The sequence below is a fragment of the Mus caroli genome, chromosome 10 (genome assembly GCF_900094665.2).
Source record: "Mus caroli chromosome 10, CAROLI_EIJ_v1.1, whole genome shotgun sequence".
In the NCBI taxonomy this organism is placed as follows: Eukaryota; Metazoa; Chordata; class Mammalia; order Rodentia; family Muridae; genus Mus; species Mus caroli.
In genome coordinates this window covers 99,666,600-99,684,650 of record NC_034579.1, presented here as the reverse complement: position 1 = coordinate 99,684,650, position 18,051 = coordinate 99,666,600, and the positions used below count along the sequence as shown (strand labels likewise).

At 36.9% G+C, this 18,051-nt stretch overlaps 1 protein-coding gene across 36 annotated transcripts in view; it reads right to left on the bottom strand.

Moving 5' to 3' along the window:
* Window positions 1-18,051, bottom strand: part of Ppfia2 (PTPRF interacting protein alpha 2) — a 460,521-nt gene that overhangs the window by 285,070 nt on the left and 157,400 nt on the right. For 22 of the 36 annotated variants that reach the window (XM_029482327.1, XM_029482336.1, XM_029482331.1 and 19 more), the window contains exon 1: window positions 15,457-15,869. The exons of the other annotated variants lie outside the window; for them this stretch is intronic. In XM_029482327.1, coding sequence (XP_029338187.1) covers window positions 15,457-15,537 — 81 coding nt within the window. In that variant the 5' untranslated portion in view covers window positions 15,538-15,869. Of the gene's footprint in view, window positions 1-15,456; window positions 15,870-18,051 lie in introns of those variants that run through there. 36 annotated transcript variants of the gene reach the window in all.

Genomic DNA, 18,051 nt, shown 5'->3' with positions numbered 1-18,051 from the left:
TGCAACAGTTTGGAGAAGATTCAAAGATATATGTTTTTGGAGGAGGTGTGTTACTGAGGCTGGGCTTTGAGGTTTCAAAGAACTTGTATCATTTCCAGTATTTGTCTGTATTTTTTTGTTAATTTAATTTAATTTAATTTTATTATTATTCCTTAGATACCTGGTAACTTTCTGACAAGAAATTGAAAGTGTGTGGATCCAGGTGGGTGGAGAAGTGTGCAAGAACAGAGAGAAGCAGGGCAAAGAAAACTATAATCAGAAAGAAAGTTGAAATAGTTCTACCTGAATACATAGCTAGACCACGCCTGGGAATATACCTCAAAGATGCTCCATCATACCACAAGTACACAATGGCTGCATTGTTTGTAATTGATAGAAGCTGAAAACAGATGTCCCTCAACCGAAGAATGGATACAGAAAAATGTGGTTATTTACACAAAGGAATACTACTCAGCTATTTAAAATGAGGATATCATAAATCTTGCAGGAAAATGGATGGAGCTAGAATATAACATCCTGAGTGAGATGACACAGACCCAAAAGGACATACATGGTATGTAATCATTGATATTTATATATTAGGCAAAAAGTTCAGAGATTATATGAAGCTTAACAAGAAGGAAGATCCAAGTGTTACTACTTCAATTCCACTTAGAAGTGGGGACAAAATAATAACCAAAGGCAGAGGGAGGGAGGAACTTGGGTGGGAGAAGAGAGAGATAGGGGAAAGATGGCATAGGTCTGGTGCAAGCCAGGAGAGAAGCCCAGAGGGCCAGGAGAATGAATAGAAAAATGCAGCAGTGGGGCCTGGGGGACAGGGAAAACCTCTAGAAAGTCCCAGACACCAGGGATGTGAGAGGCTCCCAGGACCTAACAGGGATGAGCTTAGCTGAAATGTCCAACAGTGGGGAGATGGAAACCCAAAGAGACCACCTCCAGCAGATAGACATGTCCTCAGTTTGTGACATGGGCCCACCCATCAATCTTCTAAATTCTTGACCCAGAATTGTTCAGGTCTAAAGGAAATGCAGACAAAAATGAAATAGAAACTGAAGGAAAGACTTCCAGAGACCAGTCCAATGTGGGATACATCCCATGTGCAGGCAATAATTACTGTGGTTGGCATGACTCTCCTCTGAGGAGCTCTACATGAGATAGATGCAGGTACATACAGACAACTATTGGACAGAGATCGGGACCCCTATGGAAGAGTTAGGGAAAAAAACTGAAGGAGCTGTAGGGGATTACAGTTCCATAGGATTTACCTGGATTACTCAAAACTCCTAGAGGATAAGCTACTAACCAAAGATCATACATGGGGTGGACGTTGGCCCCCTGCTACATACGTAGCAGAGGACTGCCTTGTCTGGCCTCAGTGGGAAAGGATGAACTTAATCCGGTAGAAACTTGATGTTTCAGGGAAGGGGGATGCTATTAGGGTAGAGTGGGAGTGGATGAGTGGCTGGGGAAGCACCCTACCAGAAGCAAAGAGGAGGTGTGGGGGGGTGGAGATTTCATGGAAGAGGAACCAGTAAGGGAGTAACATTTGGAAAGTAAATAAATAAAATAATTAATAAAAAATCTAAATAAAATAAGTGAAAAACAATAACAGAACATCCTGTAAAGTGAATAATTTTTGTAGAAATGTTTAGTTATTTGTAAAATATAGTATGATATAAATTTAAAAGTATGTCAAGCATTAAACAGGGTAAAGGTAATATTTTTGTTGTTTCTACTCTTGACATTCTTCTTCACTGTCTTATACCAAGTTAAAAACTCTCTTCATATCATATTCATATATGTAAAAATATAATATGAATACATATTAACATATATATGGGAAAGTATACCATGGGTAAAAGATTTTATAATGTATTTGAAAATTGAATTATGTATCTTATCAATCAATTTAAAACAGAAATTTAGAAGTACCTTTAAGTCAAAACAATTGTTATCTCTTTTTAGCTAACAGAATTATATGCTACTGAGACTTCAGTGGGGAAAAAAATCAAGTTTTACTAAACAAGAAAAGTCTGATGGAATCAGCAAATTCTGTCAGTTATGTCTAATGATTAATGAGTAGCAGACTCATTTTAGCAGTTTCCAGTTCATACATTTATTAATTCATTCATTTATACACAAAGTAATGCCATCTTGTCTCCACATGCATTAATCTATGTACCAGTAAACACATACATAAGACTAAGTAAAACAATATACTAATGAAAAGGGGTCAGTGAAAAAATTAAATATAAGCCAGGCACAGTAACATTAGCACACTGTCCACTTATGTCTGAGATAAATCAAGTATATACAAAAAGGCTCTTCTGTATTTAGGATCATATAAACTGAGGTCCAGTATAACATACAAGAAGTTGGGTGTGGAATAAGGAGAAACACAAGAACGAACAAACACACAGCTTCAAACTGTCATAATACTACTACATGTATGTTTCTAAGGGTCTCCTTCATTTCACTCATGTCCAAAGATTCTTCCACTGTACAGATTGATACTATTTTCACATAGTCTTCTTTCCTTTGTCATCTACCCCTGTTTACATCCTTGATATTTCTGCTACAGCCTAGAAACTATGTATCTCTCTTAGCTGCTCCATTTTCAAATCTCTGGACAATGTACTTAGTATATTAACTATTTTAATTTACATGACATGTACATCATGATTCAATTTGCCTTCTCTTTAGGAATATATGAAACATAGCATGATTCATCTAAGTATAGTAAATACTTTTCCAAGGGTAAAGATCATCAAGTACTTGGTTTCTATGGAGATGATACAGTTGCTAGGTCATTACCAACGAGTATGCAACAAAGAATAAAACATCTTCTTTTCTCTTTAAAATCAAGTTGATCCTTATCTACATATCATAGCTGTAAGCAAGGCTTACAAGTCATACATTCATGGCTTCCAAGGGATGAAGTACATGGTTCCTTGTGCAACAAGCACATTTCAATTAAGTAGAAACTTCTTCAAATATAAGAGTTACAATTGATTTCCTATTTGGAACCCCAAGAATTGATTCCTTTGTTTAGTCTCAGTGGCACAGAGTGTAAACACTGAAGATGTCTTTCATGTGTCTTCTGGTCCAATTCTGAGACATAAATATAATGGCAACATGATAATGAGGAAACCAGACAAACAAAAAACATATTTCAAGCCAGAACAAAACTGTCAGTAAATTTTAAGCAAGAGTTGGGATATATCAAAAGACAAGATTTCAGATTAAAATCTAATGTGTATGTGTTACTATACTTGATGACATAAAATAAAAATTAAATATAGAGTAATTACTCCATTCAGGGAAGCATCAAATCTTCACCTCTCTGCCATCTTTTTCCAATCCAATACCCAAGTCTTCTCTTGATTTCTGCAGCAGAACACCTGCTGCCTCTCATCCTACCCCTGGCTCAATCTTCAATCATTAACACAGATTTGTCCACTCCCACCATCCATCCCTCCTCACCCTGGATTATGCTGGCTCCCAACTCTTCAGGCACATCCTGATATCCTACAGGCCACTCCTGGCAACAAATCACACAGGGTAACTATATATCTTCACCTCTCTCTCCATTCCTCCATGTCCAGTACCACAGACTCATTCTCAGGTTAGTGCAGATGACCTGCTTAAGCCTCATCTCACTTTCTATCTCTGTTCCCAAGGGACAAGCAGATCCTGGTGGAACATATATTTCTACTCCCTCCTATGGAAACCCTCAGCCTCACCTCCTATAGTCTATTCCAAGTCCTCTCTATCAGTTCTCCATACCCAGAACTACATTTTATCTGGAGCCTATCTTGGCCACACCTGTCAATATCCCAGAAGAATTACCAGCCAGATGACAAACAGCCACCACACTTTTCTATGAAGCAGAGAGGAAAACAAAATACAAGGAAGAAAGCATCCACCCACATAACAAAGACAAAACATATGTATATGTAGCTATATGTCTCCACTAGAGCACAACAACCCTACCAAAGCAGTCTATGAGTATAAAAACAAAACAAAACAAAACAAAAAAAAAACAAAACAAAAACAGACAACAAAAAACAAAAAACAAAAGAACACAACTTAAAACAGCCTTTATGAATATGATAAGAATTCCTTAAAGAGGAAATAAATCCCATAAGAAAATCTATGAATGCAAACAGTAGACAGAAATGAAAGAAAATCGTTCAAGACTTAACATTGTTAATAGAATCAATATAGAAAACCCAAACTGAGGACAATTATGAAAATCAAACATTTAGGAATGCGAACTGGAACCTCAGACACAATATTAACAAAGAATATAAGAGGTGGAAGAGATAATTTCAGACACTGAAGACACGGTAGGATAAATGGATACTTTCGTCAAAGAAATTGTGAAATCTAAAATAATCTTGAAACAAAATATACCATACATCTGGAACATTATGAAAAGATTAAATGTAAAAGTAGTAGGAATTAAGGGTAAAGAAGAAACCAAGGTCACAATCTCAGAAATTATGTTATGTTTAGTAAGTTATTTTATTTATTTACATTCTAGTTTCAATAACCAGGGACACAGAAGATCCATATTAGAAATTATTTCCAGTAGAAAATTCTCTTATCCAATGGATATAATATAAAGTTCCCTTGGCATACAATAATCATAAATACTGAAATCACATAACAAAAAAGCTGTATTAAAAGCTGCAAAGGGGAAAGCACCAAGTGACATATGAAGGCAGATCTAACAGAATAATACTTACCTTATCATGGGGACTCTAAAAGCTAGAAGTGTTCAGACAGATGTTCTACAGACTCTAGAGACCACACATGCCATCCCAGAGTACTATGCCCAAAAAAACATTCAATCACAATAGAAAAAGAAAATAAGACATTTCATGATAAAACTATATTTAAACAATATTTAGCTACAAATCTAGCCCCATGTAACGTGTAAGAACCAAACCCTCCAACCTAAAGCGACAAATCACCCCAAAGAACACACAAAAACCAATACTCCAAGATCAACAAACCAAAAATGGAAGACTCCACCATCAGCACTACCACTACCACAATGGCCACAACAACAACAACAAAATAACAGGAATTTAAAAAAAAAATCACTACTCAATGTTACTTATCAACATCAATGTTCTTAATTACCCAGTTAAAAGACTCAGACTAACATAATGAATTCAATAAAAAGATCCAGCATTCTGCAGCAACCAGGAAACAATTATTAACATCAAGAATAGACATCATTTCATGGTAAAGGATGGAAAAGATATCCCAAGCCAACTAACAAAATAGACGTCAAACCTAACACAATCAGAAGAATTAGGAAAGGCGAGTATATACTCACCAAAGGAAATATTCACCAAGAGTGCAGTGCAATTCTTAATAAAACAGAAATGCACCCCATTTGTAAAACTAAACAAAATAAACCAAAACAAGAACCCTAGTACATCTGAAAACACATATTTACTCTCATACACTGATAGTGTGAGGCTTCAACAACCGATTTGCACCAATGGTAACACACCACCCTCAGCACCACCACTGTAATTCGGACAAAACTAAGCAGAGAAATACTGGAGCTAATGGATGATAGTATTAACCATTTGATCCTAAAGTATTTGCAGAACAATTCTCCAAAAGACAAAAGAATATACCTTCAGATCACCATCTTATGGCATTTTCTCCAAAGTTGACCACTTTTTGGGATACAAAAGCAAGTCTCAAAAAAATGTAAGAAAATTGAAATAGGACCCTGTATCCTATCAGACCACCACAAATTAAAAGTGAATATTAACAAAAGAAAGCTTTAAAACTCATGAGAACAGAACTCTCTTCTGTATATTAAAAAATAAAAATGTGGAAGAGAGAAGAAAGCAATCACAGTTGTGATGGATAGAGGGACTTGGGAGGGAAAATGGACTTGGGGGGCGGGGGAGGGGGAGGGAAGAGTTCAGAGAAGAGGGAAACATGATCTGGTATTGGGTGAAGGAAAATGATTGAAGCCCTAAAGGCCAGCAGAATGGAAACAGGAAACCTAGGGAGATATCAGGCTGGGGGGACCCTACAGAATGTACCAGAGACCTGGGAGGTGAGAGACTCTCAGGATTCACAGGGAGGGACCTTAGAGGAAAGGCCCAACAGTAGAGAGAGAGAACTTATAGAGCCCACCTCCAGCAGGAAGACAGGACATCAAGTGAGGGATAGGGTTGCCATCCCACAGTCACAACTCTGACACATAATTGTTCTTGTTTGAAAGAATTACAGAGGATGAAAATGGAGAGGAGCCTGAGGAAAAGAAGGTCCAGTGACAGGCCCAAAGTGGGATCCAGCTCAAGGGGAGGTCCCAAGGCCTGACACTATTACCGAGGCTACAGAATGTTCACAAAAAGAGACCTAGCATGATTGCCCCCCAAAAGAACCAACAAGCAGCTGAAAGAGTCAGATGCAGATATTTGTACCCAACTAATGGACAGAAGCAGCTGACCCCTGTTTTTGAATTAGGGAAGGCTAAAAGAAGCTGAGGAAAAGGGTGATCCTGTAGGATGACCAGCAGTCTCAGTTAATCTGGATCCATGAGATCTCCCAAACACTGGACCACCAAACAGGCAGCATACACCAGCTGATATGAGGCCCCTAACTCACATACAGTAGAGGACTGCCGGGTCTGTGTTCATTCAGAGATGGTGCACCTAACCCTCAAGAGACTGGAGGGCCAGGGAGTTTAGAGGTCAGGTGGGGTGGAGGGTGGGGACATCCACGTGGAGACAGGTCGGTGAGGAGGTATTGGATGTGGAACGGTCAGAAGGTGGAGGGGGCAATAAAATATGGAGTGTAAAAAATTAATTAATTTTTAAAAAAGAAAAGAAAGAAGTTAAGAAAGAAAATAGAGACATTTTAGACTGAAAATGAATTCACAACATACTCAAACTTATGGGGCAAAATAAAGATGGCTCTTTTAAAGGGCAGTTAATAGTACTAAATGCCTATGTTCTTTAAAAGAGAGGTTTCATACAGGTAACTTAACAGCACATCTGAAAGCTTTAAAAATAAGAGAGGCCCATTGGTCATGCAAACTTTATATGCCTCCCAGGGGGAGGACAGGGCCAAGAAGTGGGAGTGGGTGGGGGAGCGTGTGGGGGACTTTTGGGATAGCATTGGAAATGTAAATGAAATAAATACCCAATAAAAAAAGAACATAAAAAATAAACAAAGAAGAGAAACAGAAAGAAAAAAATACATACCCTGAATATATAGGTAGCAAGAAATAATCAAACTCTACGTTGAAATCAATAAAATACGTACAAACATACAGTAAGATTCGACAAAACAAAGAATTGGCCCTTTGAGAAAAGTAGATTGATAAACCCTTATCACAATTAACTAAAATGTGGCAGAAAGAGAATATACAAATTAAGATAATTAGAGAGAAAAGGAGGCACATAACAGACACTGAGGAGATATGGTGAATCATAATGTATTCCACCAAATTACCAAACCTAAAAGAAATAGATAATTTTCTCAAATAAATATCACTTAGCAAAGTTAAATCAAGATTTGATAAGCAATTTAAAAAGACCTATAACTCTTTGTGAAATAGAAGTAGTAATTAAAAGTCTACCAACCGAAAGCCCAGTGCTGGATGGTTTTGTACAGAATTCTACTAAACTTTCAAAGAAAAATGGATGCCAACACACCTCAAATTACTCGATCAAGTAGAAATAGAAGGAACTTTGCCCATTTTGTCTCCTGAAGCCACAGGTACCATAATAAGCAAATGACATAAGGACCCAACAAAGAGAATCACAGATTAATTTTCTTCATTAACATAGATGAAAAAATTCTTAATAAAACAATGAAAATTAAATAAAAGAAAGCATCAAAAATATCCACCATGATCAAGGAGACTTCGTCTAAGAGATTCATGGATGTTTCAATAAATGTAAAATGATAAATTTAATGCATTATATAAACAAACTGAAAGAATAAAACCACATATATGATCATCTTTTTTAGACACAGAAAAGACCTTTGACAAAAATTTAATACCTCTTCATGAAAAAAAAAGTCTTGGAAATATTAGAGATATCAGGCAGATACATTGATAGAATAAAGCTAGCTTATAGCAAACACATAGCCAATACTAATGTAAATGGAGAGAAACTCAAAACATTTCCACCAAAATCAAGATCAAGGAAAAACTTGTCCGTTGTCCTCTCCTCCCATACCTACTCAATCTCAGTACCAGATTTAGGCAGCATATACTTATGTTGTTGCCCAAAGGGGTCTCATGGGAATGACCAAACAACCCTGTCTGTTTCCACAACTATAGGTTGTTCTCCATAAAGTAAAGTCCCAGTACTCATAACAAGACCTATACAACTCATTGAACATGGAGTAGAGCTGGTATACACATATAGCCTATGCTCCTAGATGTTACCATCTTTGTTACAGAAAGATGCTCTCCAAGGTGCCAAAGGAGATATGCAAACACCAAACCAACCACAAAACTTTTGATCTACAATGCTGTCCTGCCTGCATGATATACTAGGACCATGGTGGCACAAAGCTTGTGGGGGTAACCAACCAATATGTGTTCTGACTTAAGTCCCACTCAGTGAGACGGAATACATTCCTGACACTGATTGGGTGAACAAGAACTTGTAACTAGAGTGCACAAGGGCCTAGAGCAAAACCAAAAAAAAAAAAAAAAAACAAAAAAACGTTCTTTTAAAAAAAATAGCAATAAATGATATCCTGCTGTACTCATAGACCACACCCTTGCTCAGCAATTATCCAAGAAACTTACTTCTGCAGCAGTTGTGAAAAAAAATACAGAAACACGCAGCCAGAGAATATGGAGAGAATGAAAGACTTTGGAATACTCAGAACAAAAGATGTGTCTCCATTAAGTCTCTACAAAAAATAGTTTCACAGCCAGTGATGATGGAGGACATTTAGGGGTGAAAAAGGCCATCTTAATTAACATGACTAAATTACATGTGAACTCACAGAGACTGAGGCAGCAGGTCTGCACCAAGCCCTTTACACATATAGTAGAGTTTCTGGTTTAATGTTTCTATGAGATTCCTGAGTGTGCAAATGAGTGGGTTTCTGTTTCCTCTTCCTGGCTCCTTCTCTTCTATGTGTTTGTTTTGTCTAATATGTTAGGTTTTGTTTTATCTTATTAAATTTTATTTTAAAAATAAGTAATCAAAAGAGGAAAAGAAAAAAAAGATTAAAATACTCTACCTTAAAATACTGATAAAATTAAGTTGTCTCAGAATACTTTTGTGCTGTATTTAATTATCTGATTCTATGAGGTAGAAATTGGTTTCTTTTTGAGCTTTTTATAACACTCAATTTAAGCAGTATCTTATTAATTGTTCTTTACATTAACACCCTTTTGGTATGTTTTTTGGATCTTTCATCTATACACTATAGCAACCATTGCAGATCATGTGGCTTTTTTTGTAAACCTGTGACTTTGTCTCTCTTGGCCAATTCTCACTTAAAGCAATATTGACTATTATAACTGCAGAAAAATTCCAAGACAGGACCTTTTACTGGGAATCTCTAAACCTCAAGTCTAACATCCTAAAACGACAATCACTTTTTTAAAACCATTTTATTTGTGTATTTTGTTTTTATCTCTTTTTTTTCCTACAATTCTCATTATGCTAAATTTTCTTGTCCAAAAATATCAGTTAGTAGCTCTGTGCAGGATGTGATGTCATCAGGAAAGTGAGCAATCAGAAAGCTAAGCAAAGCCCATTTCTCTTGTTGAGCTGGAAATTTAGTCAGTATTACTATGTAACCCAGACAAGAAGTGGGTTTTTCCATGATTATTATACGGTTAGCTCGGCATTCCCTTCACTATCCCTTTTAATAACACAACTTGTGCAAAGCATTCACATAGGTGTTTTCAGGTGTATCTTAAATTATTAATGAAATGTTGTATGTGACCCCTGAATAAAAAAAAATAAGTTTGGAATTTCAGGCAATAACAAAATGGTAAAATATACAAAAATCTAGTACATTTCTAGAATCTCAGAATTACCCTGTCAATGTCGTTTGATTATAAAGATACGTTATACACACCGTTATACACTCCAATTACCAATGATGTCTCCTGAGTGAGAGGTTTTATGCCAATTGGGACTTCAAGACTAGTCATTTTCACCTTTTTACAGACTCCAAATGCTAATCTCATCTATTAAATTTGAGAATATAGCTCAATCAGTTTTAAATCCTCTGGCTTGATGAAGGGCGAGTACAACACGAACCTTTAGGTATAAAAATCAGTATTGAGAAAGGCGGTAGAAATTATACTAATTTAAGAAAGTGGTCATAAAAGGTTCTATTCTGAGAGTCCATCACCACTCCAGCTGTGGGCAACTGGCTAGCTTTATGGTATGAGGTGTGGATTTTCTCCTATTGATTGAAAGTTAGATTGCTCTTGGTTACTCTAAAATAAATGTGCCACTATTATTCAGAAAACCTTAATGGGCATTCACTGGTGTTTGTAAGCTTTACAACAGTATAGGACTATTGGTTGCTTTTCTCTCTTTGCACCTAAAATACTGCTTTCATGTACTATGGTAGCTAGTTCTCAGGGAGGAAGCTTTTCGTAACTTCTTGCTCAATTCCTCTATGTTCTGTGCCCTAAATATGTAGTATTTTCAGCAGTGGGTCTTACCTTCAAATTCTGCCAGGCAACTAGATCAAGTGATACAATGTCTAACCTGTCTTCAAAGAAATTTCTTTGTATAACAGGTGGAGATGACAGAAATTCACAAACCAGTCAGAATGCAGAGAACAGACTGTGGGGAGCCCAACCCCAACTGGTACATCTCCAATGCCAACCTTATATCCACTGTTCACTGGAAACTGATAAAGGGCTGAATGAGGAAGACTGAGAACTAGAGGCCCAAGACACCTGCTAACCCTCAGTTACCAGCTAATGTGACAATAAAAGAGAGCTGCACCCGTGAGTGAATATGATTTCCTTAACATGACCTGCTTGATGACATCACAGGTTGTCATTGTGGAGGTGGGAAAGCTCTCAAGGCTCTGTTCCTAGGTGAAAAGTTAAAAGCAGTCTGTGGCTGCTGAGAGAGAGTATCAATCTTCTCCATGGCTGATTCTCCTGATAGATTATCCAATAACAGGTCCAGAACAGACCTAAAGACTTATACATGTGAGCAGAACTAAATGGGACCAAATCTGGATTTATATATGCATGCATACATACATACATACATACATACATACATACATATATACATACATACAACTAGATGATTGGTATAGATAGATAATAAATAGATGGTAGATAGATAGATGTAAAAATAATAATTAGAGAATAAGTCATGAATTGGAGACGGACGTGGAAGGGAACACAGAAGTTAGAGACCAGGGAGAGGGGCTACAATATAATACTCATGTATGAAAGTCTCAAAAATAAAAAAACCATAAATTAAAAACTAGTCCAGATTAAATATAGACAAAGAAGTCAGTAAAGTGACAAAGAATGTAAAGAAAATTGGCAAAATGGTATTGGCTAACTGCTATAGAAGTACTTATATATTGATAAAATGGGAAGTTTTCTTTGTTCCCTTATATAAATTAGTACATATTGAATAGTGTGGGAAGGGCTAGTATCAAACATATTTTATTTACACAAACTATGTTCACCTATTGTCTCTATTAACTAGAAGTTATTCTTTACTATCTATGTAACTATTTTTAAAAGTGCGTTGTTCACTTCTTTTAATAAATCATCACAGCTTACTACACAGAGATATTGTTGGCATCCATATGTTCCAGGTGAATTAATAAAATGGCCTCACAGATTACAGCGAAGACTAAGCTTGTTCAGTAGTGGGATGAACAGGAAAAGGAGATCCATGGAAACACCTTCAACACAGTATGGAAGAATTCCTAAGATTCTTTTTCCTTATGGAAAGAGCCGGTTTTTCAGATGAGTTTTTAAGGAAACATTTTTCCTATGCACAAAGGCAAGAAGCAAAGGCAACACAAAACATGCAATTTCCTAGTAAAGTAGAGCTGTGTGTTACGTGAGTTCCAAGTGGCAAGGGGCATTTGAGGACAGACTAGGAAGAAGGACTTCCCTGAAGAAGAAGGGGTATGCTAATTCAACCACAGAAATGAGAGGTTATGGTTTCACGTGCAGGAAGATGTGTTTATTTCTGGAGTTCTCTCTGTGTGAGGATTCTGGAAAGTCTCTTCTACACAGGCTTAACACACAATTCACTTAGTGACACAAAACATCCTTCTGTGAGAGAAAGGAGACAAAATATCTCCTGAAGTAAAATGCTTTGATTTAGGGAGTCTGTGAAAGACATTTTGTTTTCATAAGAGCATAATGTTTTCTGCTTTGTTTTCAATAAACCAGTACATAGAATTATGATGAATGAAATACATAAAGGCAGAAGAAAGGTCAGTTACTGGGTAAAAGTTGTTATAAGTCTAGGAAATGGAAAGATATATATTGGATATGGGTGTTTTGGAATGATTAAAATGTTTTGTGCCTAGCACATCTAGAAGTTTCAGAAGGGCACATAGGTGGTTTCATGTAGAAAGACAGATTTGGAAGGGACATAATGAAATCATGCTTGTATGTCTGTATGTGTGCATGTGTATAAAAGTAAAAAGAATTAAGTTGATTCTCATGTGTATATCTACAGATGATATATATATATATATATATATATATATATATACATACATACACACACAAACATTTTAGTATTATAAAGTTTTCTACAATTGTGTGTATAAATACAGCAACACCTTGCCAGTATCATTTGTCTTAAATGTTTGACCATCCATGAGCATTATAAGAAACTATACCCTAGAGCTTCAGTTTTGCCTCAGTAAATATAATTTATAAACTGTGTACTGGGATCACACTGACTCCAGGATCCTCTGAACGGAAATATGTAGACACCAGTACATGGCAACATAGAAGTGAGAATTCGCACATATAAAAATTAATTTAAATTGTGTCAGATATTCTGGACAAAATGTATTTGCCTGTATATATGTAAAAGTAATGGATATATTTTACTAAATTAAAATGCAATGGAAATAAACTCTTCTTTGCCAGTGTGCACTCCCGCCTTCTCGTTGGCCATTTGCCCTCTTACCTTTAAAATTATTCAATACACTTATTCTAGGTGCTAATCATAAAATTTGACAACATAATCTTCAGAAAATGATAAGAATGGTTCATATTCTTAATGAAGTGATGGAACTAAAGTCCCATGTCCTTCATGCCTGTGTGTCTAGTGTCCTTGCATGTGTTTCTTCTGTGATGGCATAATTTTAAGAATGTCAGCTCTGGAATCCCAAACTCCTTGCAGACGGTTCCTCTCAGATGCATAAGACACCACTTCAACAATAGTTACATTTTAAAACTTTAATCTTTGCATAAGATACTTTTTTGATGTATGGTGGTATTCTTTTTACAGCATTTAGTTTGATTTCTCTTTTCGCACCATTTAGGCCAAAGTAAACATACTGTCTTGAAAACAGATTAAGTCGAATGGGGTGGTGGTGGGGTGGACATCCTCTTGGAGATGGGGGAGGAGGAATGGAATGAGGAGCAGTCAGAGGGCAGACTGGACTGTTAAAAAAGATTTAACAATAATAGTAATAATAATAATAATTAGGTTAAGTCACACAAGTAAGAATAATAGCTTAATTCTTCATTTTTAAGGTAAAAATAAGGATTCAGCTACAAAGCCTTTATGTCATGCTTTAGGTATTGTCTTGTCTACAACATAAATACTAAGTAATACCATCAAAAACACAATCGCCCAAACTTAACCCCTTGCTTGTTAACTGCAAACTCCAGGATCAAATACTGTTTTATGGAATTGAGAACATTGAAAAAATGAGTTTGTATTTAGTAAAGCTTATGCACTGTCTGAACACTAAGAGTTTTTAGTGAGTATATTATCACTGTTGTCAGTGCCACAGTGGTTAGAAATTATTCCTCTGCATTTTTTCAGAGAAAAATCACCTGCTGAGGAAGGTGTCAGCAAGACCTCCACTGAAGGAATTGCTAAAAGCCTGTGTCATGACCGAGCATGTGGAAATCACTGATCCTTAAACTTTGAAACACTGGGGTAGAGCACCTAGTGTCCCAAGCTGCCCACACAGTTGGCTTCAGGGTATCGTAAAAAGTGTTTATATCTCAGTGTACAGGGAAGGGGAAAAAAAAAAGTACGGCTTCCGTGCAGAGCCTTAGGGCAGTGGCGTTTTGAATCACTGCCACAATAAGCAGATTGGCTCTGAGAAGAGAATATATTCCGCAACAACACAGAACAGACACGCGCGATCAGCAGACATCAGCGTAAAGCAGGAGAGGTGACAAGATTAAACAAATGAACGTATAGAGGGAAGAGCGAGCGAGAGAACAAATGTATCCAGACATTAGAGTTTGCAAAAGAAACTTCTAGAAATCCAGTATTCACTTACACAGAGGTTCCCTTCTAAAATTCTGAATACCCTTTCCATATTTTCCCTCTCTACATTTGCCCCTATTTCAGGACACCATACACAGCGAAAATGGTAGTTTTTCAATCAAAAATGATGAAGGGCATTTATTTATTAACTTCACAACACAAACCTCGCGGTGCGAAGAAGCCCATTGTCTCTTGCAGAAACCATAACACCAAATTATAAAGTCAGCCTCGGTAGTTGAAATATACACACATTTGAGCTTTTAAAGGAGGTAAAAATCTGACTTGGTTTAGAATTAAGCCTTTTCTACCTCGAGAACTGGTGTATCCCCAGGCGTTCGAGACACGTTTGGCAGGCAACACCTTTGTAATTCACATAAATCATTTTGACTCTGATAACAGAGAAAAATCTATCCTAATTAGTTTCTACTTTACCTCAAATTGAAAAGCATAGTAAACATGATGGTTAAGTCTCCTGTAATCGTAGTTGTTTTTGCAGCACAGTTAACAAAATTAGCTAACAGGCATTATCTTTTGCTGTGTACATGAAAGAGCAGATTTTGTTCTTTGCGGAGGACTTAGTTTGTAAACTTCTATGAATGCCTTTAAATTCTACTCTGTGATAGACGAGAGACATAGCTGCACAGAATTCACTCAGTTGCAGCCATAAAACACACAGCAGGCACGACACATCTCCATACCTTCCACGACATTATAAAAGAGTATTTTAAAATGCCCGTGAAATAAATCATTCATTATAATTTAGCTGGAATTCACAGAGAAGGCTGCCGCCATCCCTTCTCTACGTTTAAAAACAGACTAATTGCTTGCATATTACCCACTAGGTACACCCACTTCCTACTTCCACACTACCTACTTTTCCTTTCATTATTTCCTCTTTATTAAAAGTTTGACCATATATTGACTTCCTCCGTCGTGAAGCCATTTAAAGCACACTTACTTGAAAAGTGTAAAACCGGGTCCCATTAGGAAGATGCACTTTAGGGGAGCCAGAGACGGTGTTCATATCCGAGAAAATCATTTCTGATCACAGAGACAGTATAATCCACAGGAGCTACAGACGCCGAGCCGAGAGCTTAACGTGCAGATAAATCCGTGCATGCATTGAGGGAGACTACAGAGTAAAATGAAATCTGCCCCATCCTTCCTGGATACACAGGAATAGCTTTTAGAAGCTTTCTTCTCCGTTTGCAATCTAAGCTCTAAGGGCACCAGCTACTGACCTTTCATGCAGCTAGCTCTTTATAACGTAGAGTGTTTTTTTTTTTAAACAAAAAAAAGAAAGAAAAAAAGAAATTAAAAACACAGAAGGAAAGAAGCAAGAACCAGGGATAAATGGAGCCTGTGCAGAATCTGGCAGTGCTGTGGACCTGCCCATCTGTTCTCGGTGATAATCACCCCCCTCCACCACAGTCTAGCAGAGTGATTATGCTAAATATCCTGGTTAACCAATAACATACAGTTTCATTTCAGGGATGCATGCACAGTGTTATTCAGAGGACCTCTTCTGACGAACGTGGAGCTTGCTTCACAAGCTGTTAAAGCTGTGTTTAGTAACTGAAGCCTGATTTTATCACTCTAGTTTTTGGTTGGTTATTATTATTTTTTTTAATCCTCAATCTTCCTGTCTACTTCCAGTCTTTCTAATGGTGTCGATTTTTTTGTAAAGCCTTTATAAGGTGAGAATTCTTTCATATAGATCAAAATATAACTAACTACAACACTGGGAGGTAAGATCTACAACCCTTCAAATCTCTGTAATATCAGGAATATTTACCAATAAAATTTAAATTATGTCTTCTCTCTGGAGTATAAAAAAATCACAAATGCTGCATGTTAATTATTCAGTCAATTCTAACTTAGCTCAAAAATAATACTAAAACACTTAAAATGTCACACTTTTTTAAAATAAAGCCCATTTCTTATATAAAGCCACTAATAAATGTAGTTATATACAGAGACAGAGGGACTTTAATGGGGGAGTCATTAAGTGTTTATAAGCATTGAAGTAGTTTGTTAAACGTGCTTATTTTTCTATGTCCTTAAACAATTATTCACTCTGTATAAAAGATCAGAGTTGGATGACTTGGCAAGTTCTTGAGGTAAAAATAAATGTTCCATTTACACATGGTTCAAAGGGTGGAGATGTCAGGAATGAAAGGGATGACCCAGAAGACTGTCTTAGCAGAAATATCCAAGTTCAAACACTGAGACATCATCAAGGTCTAGGAAGCATCTAGGAAGAGGCGGGGGATGAAAGGTGAAGTGGGGAAGGATCACAGCCTGCTACGACCAGGCACACACATAATATTAATACTAGATTGGGAGGCTGAGGCAAGCGGATTGCCATGAGTTCAGGCTATTCTAGGCTAATATAGCAGTTATTATTACTTGCATACACTCACAACACTTGGGAAGCAAATTGGGGACCTCGGTTTTTGTCTTGGAAAGTACCTACCCTTGTTAAAAGGAATCCATTGAAGGAGGTTTGTCAGAAGTGGGTACACTGCTCCGTGTTTAAGGCAAATGTGAGGTGGCATAGCAGCAAGCTGCTAATCCCAGAGACAGGATCTCCAGAGCAAGCTAGCTAATCAGACAATGCATACTGGGGAGCTCTAGGTTGTATTGGTGCTCTCTACCTCAATAGGATGATTCTCAATATCGATCTCAGGACTCCCCATGCAGGGACACACAGACACATAGAGACACACACACACACACACACACGCACACACACACACAGACACACACACTGTAAACATACAAATGTTTACACATACACATGTAGAAATGGGAGAAAAGGTTTACCTATCCTTCATCGATTTTAATCATCTATTTATATTTGTATTAACCGTTCTGTGTATCTGCTCCTTTGCAATGTTACTTGGTAATATCACCCCTACCCACTCTTCTGCTTACATTATCTCCTCACCAGTTTGGATTTTGTTTCCTTTTAACACTCTTGCCCCTGTTATTTCAGTTTTGGCTTGGTTTGGATTTTTTTTTTTTTACTTAAATGAAATTCTAAATATTTTTCTCTACTACCAATAACTTGCTAAGTATTCTTGCATTATTACAAGTAATTTTTAAGAGCATAATTTCAATAATTATTGAAGTACTCATAATATCCCTTTTTTTTTCAGTTAATATACCCCCCTCTTATTTCTTAGCTCACAGGATTCTCTTAAATCGTTTTAAATTATAAATTGGTTTTATAGTCTTACTGTCTGTGATGAACAGACCCAACAGAGAGCTCACATTTAGAGTTGTTCTTTCTACATAATGTTAATCATATTATCTCATTATTCTGAAAACATATTTGGAAACAAGACAGTTGTGTTATCTGCCTGATAGAGGTAGGGAAAGTGGTATTCTACTCTGGATGTGGTCAAGCTGATGTAACAAGCTACATTCACAGAAGTTGCTGAGGCCAAGGCCAAGATTTGGCCTACCATCATTGTGAAAATCAGCAGCATTGTACGAATTAGATCACTGAACAGGGAGAGGTTGACCCTTTAAAAACCGAAAAATGCAT